This window comes from Propithecus coquereli, unplaced genomic scaffold (assembly GCF_000956105.1).
Source record: "Propithecus coquereli isolate 6110/MARCELLA unplaced genomic scaffold, Pcoq_1.0 Scaffold185, whole genome shotgun sequence".
Lineage (NCBI taxonomy): Eukaryota > Metazoa > Chordata > Mammalia > Primates > Indriidae > Propithecus > Propithecus coquereli.
In genome coordinates, this window is record NW_012143301.1 from 1,363,930 (window position 1) to 1,372,895 (window position 8,966).

At 36.0% G+C, this 8,966-nt stretch overlaps 1 protein-coding gene across 1 annotated transcript in view; it reads right to left on the reverse strand.

Moving 5' to 3' along the window:
* Nucleotides 1–8,966, reverse strand: part of INPP4B (inositol polyphosphate-4-phosphatase, type II, 105kDa) — a 480,180-nt gene that overhangs the window by 157,764 nt on the left and 313,450 nt on the right. Inside the window, exon 12 of the mRNA XM_012642728.1 lies at nt 4,369–4,546. Coding sequence (XP_012498182.1) covers nt 4,369–4,546 — 178 coding nt within the window. The remainder of the gene's footprint in view (nt 1–4,368; nt 4,547–8,966) is intronic.

Consider the following 8,966-nt stretch of genomic DNA (forward strand, 5'->3'; position numbering starts at 1 on the left):
CTAAAGCAGTAATTCTTGAGTTTCCTTAGGCCACTAAAATATATTTTCACAAACATAAAAAATAAATAAAGAAAACCTCTACTCATTCACTTCTTTCCTTCAGTTTGGGATTAACATAGACGTAGGAGTGGTTAAAGTGATTAAACAAAAAATTCCTTCTCAGTTTCTAATCAACATAATTAATATTCTTCGCTATATTATCTGTATCTTCAACTTCTAAGTATACTAGCTTCCTGGCATTGCTATAACAGAAAACAGAACATTTTTAAAGAAAACCCTAGCTAAATTTGAGAATAAAATGATTTTTATTTTTCTTTGAATATAACAGAATCTTTGCTATAGTATATTGAGGTTGAAAGGATATTAGGAATTAGAAGCTGTGAGAATTTTTCAAATATACTATGAGCATAGCCTCTATTTGCAACAAAACCCATTTTTAACCATTTAACAATGGTAATATCGTAAAACACCCCTCATTCTTTTAAATTCTTAGGTTGTAAAAGTTAAGGGCCATATCTATGTAGTATTTGTCAGATAGCATCAAGTACAATATCACACACAATTAAGTGCTCAATAGTGCTTTTTGATGAGCAGGATTCTAATGACTTTCTAAACAAGGTCTATCAATCTCAATGGAATGGAGAAAGTGACGGGCATTTGAAAGCTAATGTCACCCATATTTCTGAGCTGTGAGAGATACCTACACACTGCCGATATTTAGGCCCTTCTTTTTCTTTTTTCTTCAGTTTGAGTTTCTTTACATTACCTTTTTCCCTATTTTTTTTTCTTTTTCATAGAATTGCATACTTCTGGTCTAAGGAAAAGGAAAATCCATTTTTATTTCAGTCTATTATTAACCTCTTCTGTCTTATGTTAAAATGTTGGGCTATCCTTTGTCTTCTCTATTGGAATTATTCAGATAAACTCAGAGCTTACCTTTTGTATATGACACCATAAGATTAAACTATTTCTTTAACATTTTCATGAACTAATATATAGCAACCAAACCCAATCATCCATCAGAAGGCACACTAAGAATTTAAAAATCACAATATAATTTAACTGTGCACATTAGAACATAAAAAAGTTATAAAAATATAATTTCATTCTTGTGAAATATCATCTATACTCTCATCCTGCACCACACGTTTCCTTAGTCCTATGTACAAGCATCTATCATTACACTTTTGGTACATTTGAAGATATGGTATAGTGGTTAAGCTCACAGAATCTGGAGCCAGAAACACAAGGTGTGTGACTGTGAGCACATTATTTAATATTTCTGTACCTCAGCTTCCTTAACTGTGTAAAATGGAAATATTAACAATACTTACTTCATAGGATTAAGAAGAATAAATGTTGAAAATAATAGTATCCACCTCGTGGAACTGTGAAAATTGAAGACCTTATAACTCTACCTCACAGTTATTAAGCCTCCAGTAATTGCTAGCTATTGTCATCTTCATTATCATCACAACGATTACCCCAAGAATCTTGAATTTCTTGCTAAGAACAGGCCCTTGTCTTATTTTTTCCATTTTCTACCCGTTGTGTCAGACACAGTGTCTGGCAAATAGTATGAATTCAGGAATTATTTTTACTTCTTATAAATTGTGTTTATTGTTTCGATCAGTGGGAGTTTAGATGGATGGAATTTTGCTGGGGAGCCCTAGCCCTGTGGCTTGGTTCTCAGGGGCAGTAGAGATGATGTGATCTACAAATACTGCCTACTCTGAGACTCCCTGAATATGCGCTATCAGCAAGTAGGGTTTCTATCTTGCCCTTGCTTTTCTCCCAGACTCTGAGTATATGTTTCATTGATAATGATTCTATTGCTCATCTCCAGGTGCAAGCGCGCACCTAAGAGGAGAGATGCCATCTCATCACAAAATCAAATGCCTTCTTCCTCAATACACCTGGGCTGCCCTCGCAGCCTTCCCCCGCCACCCCAGCTTACTACAGTGAACTCTCCCGCATTCAGGCGCTCAAATCCTATAAAACCTTCATTATTCTCTCAAACACATAAATATAGACAATTCCTCTTGTGTCTGGAATATGCTATATGGGTGAATCCCTAAGGAAACAACTTTAAGTATTAATTTTCCAAACATACTAGTTCAGAATCAATAAAAGAAACAAGGAGCTATCAATGAAGAACAGATTTTTATTCTTTAGCTCATGGTGTACAAGACCCCTGAAAGTTAAAAACAAAACTTGCAGAGCTTAAATCCTGTTAATAAAAATTATATTTAAATTGAAGATAGCACTAAAACTATTTCTCTTTCATTCTGAATTAATGGATACTTTATTCTAAACCATGAGTTACTGACAGTTTTCATGGACTACACAAAACTGTTGACTTTGATAATTCTTTGAAATTCCAGGCATGAATTCTTAAAGGAAACTTTAAGAATTGCAAACTTAACTTAAAAATGATTCTCCTAATTTTAAGGGCTGAGAGAGTGATTAGCAGACAAAGCTTGTCTACTCAGTAGAAAACACAGGGGGAAAAGTTGGAGCAATGCTGGATTAAAGAAGAAAATATCTGCCCCCTCCCCCAAATCACTGCAGCAGGTTGTAAATGATGTATGAAATGACAAATCCCTGCCCAGTGCACAGGAAGAATATAAATATTGCTCTGTAATCACTGCAGTGCTGTGCTATTTGCTAAAATTTTCAGCTTAGGTGAACCCAAAAAAATCTTACCTCATCTATAACTCTCACAAAGAAATGAACCAAAACGAAATTATATTATTTTACTATATGTGACCACCTCCTCTTCTTTTTTTTTTTCCTTTTTCCCTAGCCTTAAAGACATATTTAAGCGTTGCTGAGAAGGTAGTCTGACAAAATTTTTTAAAAAAATATTTAAATAAGGAAATGTCAAAACCCACATATTAGATGGAGGATACCAGAAAGAGCTTCCATCCTAGAGTCACCCAGACCAGGTTTTGGACCCTAGTTTTGTTTGAATCCTGGGATTGACTCTTGCTGCTTGACTTTGCACATTTTAAAAAATTCTCTGAGCTTTAGTCTTTTCCTATGTGAAACAGAGATAAGACATTGCTCACAATTGCAAAGATCGAATGAAATAACGTAAAGCATGAAGTCCCTTGCCTTATTTAACACCAAGTAGGGACTTGTAAACTGACACAAAGTAGGTACTTGGGGTCAACATTTTCCTTTCTTTTCATGATGGAGGCACCTGTTCTGGCCTGGCAGGAATGCTTCATTTTGAACTGGAAGTCTTGAGTTTTGATTTTTCACTTTTTAATTTACTAGACAATTCACTTGACCTTTCTGAGTAGATATAAGCTCATTTGTAATGAAAATTGATATTAGTTTTCTCCTATAAAAACGTATTAAAATGTACAATTTAACCTAAAATATTCAGTAAGTATAAGGTATCATTATTATAATATAAATTAACACTGCTGAATAAAAAGTATAGACATACATAAGATCCAGGTTTCTATGAATCTGTTCTTCAGAAACGTGGGGGGAATTGCACTCTTGTCTTATTCTAGAATTATAATGTAGAATTTTCTTTTGTAGGTTTCTTCAAGGGCATATTTATTGGAAGTGTGTCACCATGAATTACAAGATGTCCTTAGAATGCAGAGGTGAAGGATGAGCACGTTGGAATTAGACTCCAGGACACCTAGTTTTACATTTAAAATCAAGCTGTAATTTGTCTTTTTCTCTCTGGTTCTCTCTATATCATACTGCTATCCTAATCAGTTCTGGAAGTTGATATTGAGCACCTACCCCATGCCAGACGGCCTTTCCCCTCTGCAGATACAGGAGCAAGTCACCTTTGGAAAAACTAAGGCTTAGGTTTCACCACGTTTCAAATAACTAATACTTTTAGAAATTTTTAGAAGCTTCTCCCAGTAGATAACGTTGTAGAAAGCAAACTGGGGCAGAGGAAGTAACCCAGGACACTGATAAATCCACATCAAAGTTCTGCTTTCTAATAAAGTGACATTCCTATTCAAATGTATAGCTTTATATACATAAAAATTAGGTGATAACTAGAGGAAAATAATTTTCAAAATCTAATTTAGTTCATTTAATAAAATCATAAACCCAAGAAAGTAAAAGATGCCAAGAAAAAGAGAAGATATACACCAACCAATAAAAGGTTTCATTTTCGACTGAGAAAAAAATATATTAGTGCTCAGTAAGATTTGAAAAGAGAATGAGGCCAATTCATTTTGATCCTATGGCAATACTTTGAAGCCTGCTTTCTAACCTGGTCTATTTTACATTTCCAGATGCTATGAAAGGCAATGTATGCAGAAAGCAACACCAATGGGGATTTGAGTATTTCATTTTCCCCGACTGTAGTGATGATTTGGATCTTACTTTTTCCGAAAGCATCTTTAAAGAATTCTTCAAGCTGTCTGGAGAATGCTGGCTTGCAGAATTAAGCAGTAGGTCTGCCTGGGTTGCTATAAGAGGTTGTAGTTGATTGATGTTGCTGAGGACTTCTTTTGCTTTGGCTGTGTTTTCAGGTGAATAGTAAATAAACTGGTATCCAGTACTGCAACAACAAAGAGAAAGGCAAGTTACACAAAAGAGCAGAAAGAATTTGTAGCCCTTAATATCAGATGGCAAATGATAAAGAGAACTCCATGTATCACTATATCCTATCAAACAGATAAGAACTGTCCTAAGAGATCTTTATGATGCCCTAGCAATTTTTAAGATGATGAAGACACATTTTAAGACTAGGCAAAGCTCAATGACTGGGAAGATTCTTTATGATTGTATATGTCAAGTATTAGTATTCAAAACAAATTAGTACTAACATTAATTTCCAATGAACTTGAGGCCACATAGTTCAGAGGGAAAAGTGTCAGTTTTTATACTTAAGCCAATCTCAATTTAAATCCTGGTTTTCCACTTACTACCTTGATGACTGCAGGCAGCCTCTGCTTCCTCATCAGGAAAGTGGAAATAATTATCCAAACAATTCTATGAGGTGGGTAAGATTAGAGATCATTCATATGAAGTGCCTAAGACAGTGTTTTGCAGGAGGAAGCACTGAATACCTGCTACCTAGAGTTTCCCCTGTGATACTGAGCAAAGAAAGAGTGGGAGGGAGTAAATTCTAATAGCTGAGAAATGAGGAGAAAATGAATTAATGCTAAGTGGGCATATAGACAATTTTATTGGATAAAAAAGGACATTTATAATATAAAAATTCAATTATGTTATTTTATCATTGCCCTTTTTGTTCCTTGTGGTTTTCCATCTAACTTACAAAGAAATCTAAACTTGATTATTAATTGAAGCACAATTGATTTTGTAATCATCATCTAGGAATAGATCAAGCACGTTATGGGAGTAGGGATTCCCTGGAATGAAGGAATCTTTGACCAGTTTCATTAGGACAGATGAAGGAGACATTCCAGCAGGGAAAGCAGTCAAACAGCAAAACATTAGCCCGAAGGAGAGAACAGGGAGGTCTTGGTGCACGCGCAGCTTGGTGCACCCTTGTTTGTATCCCATTACACCCAACTGTTGACGTACTTTTTCACGAAGCCCTGAAGGCTATATTGAGTATTTATTGACTATCCCCCCTGCATAATTCCACGTCTCATTTTGAAAAGTCAGAAACCAATAAGAAAAATGAATATCTAGGAAGCATTCTCTGCCCTCTTGTTGTTACCCTAATTATTTTTCAAGGGAAATTATCAGAATCTCTAAGGAGAATCTCTTTTGCAAACATGTAATGAATATTCTATTCTATTGATTGATTGATTTTGCAAAACGATTAAAAGAAATGCCCTTGGATGCTTGGGCCATTCCGAAGATATGACAAGAAGCCAGCGAGGGCTGCAGGTTTATAAAGGCTAAGAAACACATTGCTAGTTTGAAGTTTGTGACACCCTTACAAGAATTTCCTTTCAATTTCTTGTAGACTTTTAAACATCAGAAGTGAGGCCTTCAAATAAAACATACCTTAACTACTTATTACATATATTTTAGCAAATGAAAAACAAAAACTGAGAGAAGGAAAAAGAAAACAATTTTCCATGCCAATTACTTATGTCCCTTTCTGGCTTCATTGTGTGGATGAGACTGAAGATCTCGTGCAGGAGTGTACTACGACCTTAATAAATCAAACAACTCTGTGTTATTTTGCAAAGAAAATGACTATCTAAAGATGTAGATGGGTCACTGGGATGGGGACAATGATTGATACTCAGCAGCTCTGCGAGCAGAGAGCAGGGCCTACTGCAGACCCAACACAGGACACAATGTGTGATAACTGCTCTGCGATCCCTCTTTGCAGGTCTGCTCTTCTGCCAGTAGAGTCTGCTTCCTGGCGTCATTTTAGGGGTCCTGACAGGCCTCCGACAGCTTATCCCTTGGAAAGCTAGGGTGCTCATGGCCATGTGTGGTCTTCACCTTTCTCTTCACATGACTCCTCTTTCTGAGCCTCTCATATAGTCACTCCCATTCATTCTTTTCTACTGCTGTCACTCTTGCCTTCCTTCTTTGCTCAGATTATTCTTCCCCAGCAGCTCATTGTTACTTTATTTCCAAATATTACCTATATCCATTGTCTTTTTTACATATTTCTTATTCTGCAAATTCCCTTAGAGTCTCTACTCCATTTGGTTCTAATACATATATTTCCAAAATTTATTTTTCACATGTTGTTTATTTACACCTCATTTAATACTGTTCAAATTTTAGCAGTCACAAGATTCGATCGGGGACGAGGACGAGGCTTAGGGTGTTCAATGAAAAAATGCAGGCTCCTTGGCAACACCAAGAGATTCTGCTTCACCAGGTTGCAGCATTTGTAATAAGCACCTCAGGAGAGCCTGATGCAGGTGGACAACTGAGTATCTTTAAAGACGCCTGCTGCCATTGTTTTGACTCTGGGATCCCCTCTAAACCTTTGCTCATGCTACACAATGACTCTGATTAAAGTTCCTCCATAATTTATTCTAATTTTCTTAGTACCTTTTACAAATCCACTTTCATATTCCATCTTTATATTCAACACAAGTTGCTTTGGTTCTCTTGTCATTGCCAGTGTTTCCTGTCCTAATCTTTTTTATCTTTCTTTCATCTTTGCCCTCCCAATATATGCCCATCCCTCCCCAAAACACTCTTCAATCACCATCATGGGACGTAAGCCTAACTCCTGCCTCTTGCTCCTAAGTCAGTCTTTTTTGGAGCAGAGTTATGTAGCAGACATTGGTTCTTCTGAAGAAGTCTTTTAACGATGAGCATCTTACCTAGTGAGGTTGAAAGATTCATTTTCCACAATAAAAACCAATGTTGGTGTCCAGGATGAAATAGTATGGTATGGAGAAAAAATATCATCAGCCACAAAATAATTTTAAGTATACATAAATTTCATCTACCTCTTCAGTGCCTTACTCTTTAAACATGTCATATATTTTAACAGTTATAGCTTCTTAAATGGAAAGTTATAAGTATAATTTAATTATCTAGATAAAAAGAATATAGCCAAACTCTATTTTATAGTGGTATGAAGTTTAACCTGAATCCAAACACTTGAGTCAACTATCAATCAGACAAAACTGGGAGAAATTCAAAATATTTGCTTGAACAGAAAATATTTTATAGGATATAAACAATGCTGCAAAACATGGAAAATTAAAATTAAAATTAGTTTCATAATATTTTTCTATTGATTAGACAGTGAATTAAAGTGTACATATGGATATATATACACTTTTATTTAATATATATTTATTACGATAATTTAATTCATTATATTTAATATCAATTTAATTCGAAGGCACACACAAAAATCCATCCTCATATGTGGGTGTGTATATACTGTTACTAGGCATGTCATATTTTGAAGATGTAAAAGAAGATAAAGTACATAGTGAAGGTTCATTCATATTCATAAACTCTGCTAACGAAATACAATTAAAACAAAGACTCGCGTATTCCGGAGTATATATTCTGCCTCAGTCCCTTTTTGCTAGTCCTCCTTATTTCCCCACCCTCTAGTGTTGGCATGCTCTTCCTTTTTTATCTACTTGTCCCTCCTAAGGATTCTCATTTAATCTCGTGGTTTACATACCCCTGTTGTGTTCATGATTCCCAAATTTACATCTCTAGCCTAGACCTTTACCCTGAACTACAATTAAAACAAGAGCTGGCCTCTTGATAGCTCCAATTTCACATGCCCCAACCTGAGTTCTTGCTCTACTTCCCATTTTCCACAGCCAACTCCTTCTGCATCCTTCCCCATCTTAGTTTATAGTCCCTTTGATGGGGTCTTCTTCTTCTTCTTCTCCTACCTTTTGCCCAATTTTTCAGAAAATTCTGCCTTTTTCCTTCAAAATATACCCCGAGTCCAACCACGTATTCCTACATTCACTGCAACCACCATGGTGTAAACCACCATCATTTTCTGCTGCCAGGATTCTTGGCATAGCTCTGTCCTCACACTTGTCTATTGACAGGTAAATAATACTCTAAGATATTGAAATCCTCGACTTACGCTTAGGGGTTGAAGAAGGTAGGAGGCAGGCAAAAAAAAAGCAATGAAGCAGCTTTTCTTTAGCTCCCTGACCATGAGTCTATGTCCTGGGAATTTGCTTTGTCACTTCCCCACTCCATTGCTGCCTCTACTCCTTAACCTGTTTGCTCAACCAAGCTACTACCTTGGGCAATGGAGTTTTGGAAAAATATAGCTGAGAGGTGATCAATAGGCAAGGAGGGAAAAAGGAAGGAAAAGATATGGTAGGAGGGGCATGGCCAGAAGGGGATTAGGATTGATGAGTTTAGGAAAAAATGTGTCTCTTCTCCTGTGGCAGAATTAAATCTCCAGAGAAAAAACATCTAAAAACTATTTCCACTTATTTTTTCACAACTTAAACACTACTCATAAAAAAAATAAAAAAGTGGTCTCTTGAATCCAGAGGGAGGGATAGAAATGCTGGCAGTTCTAACTGAGA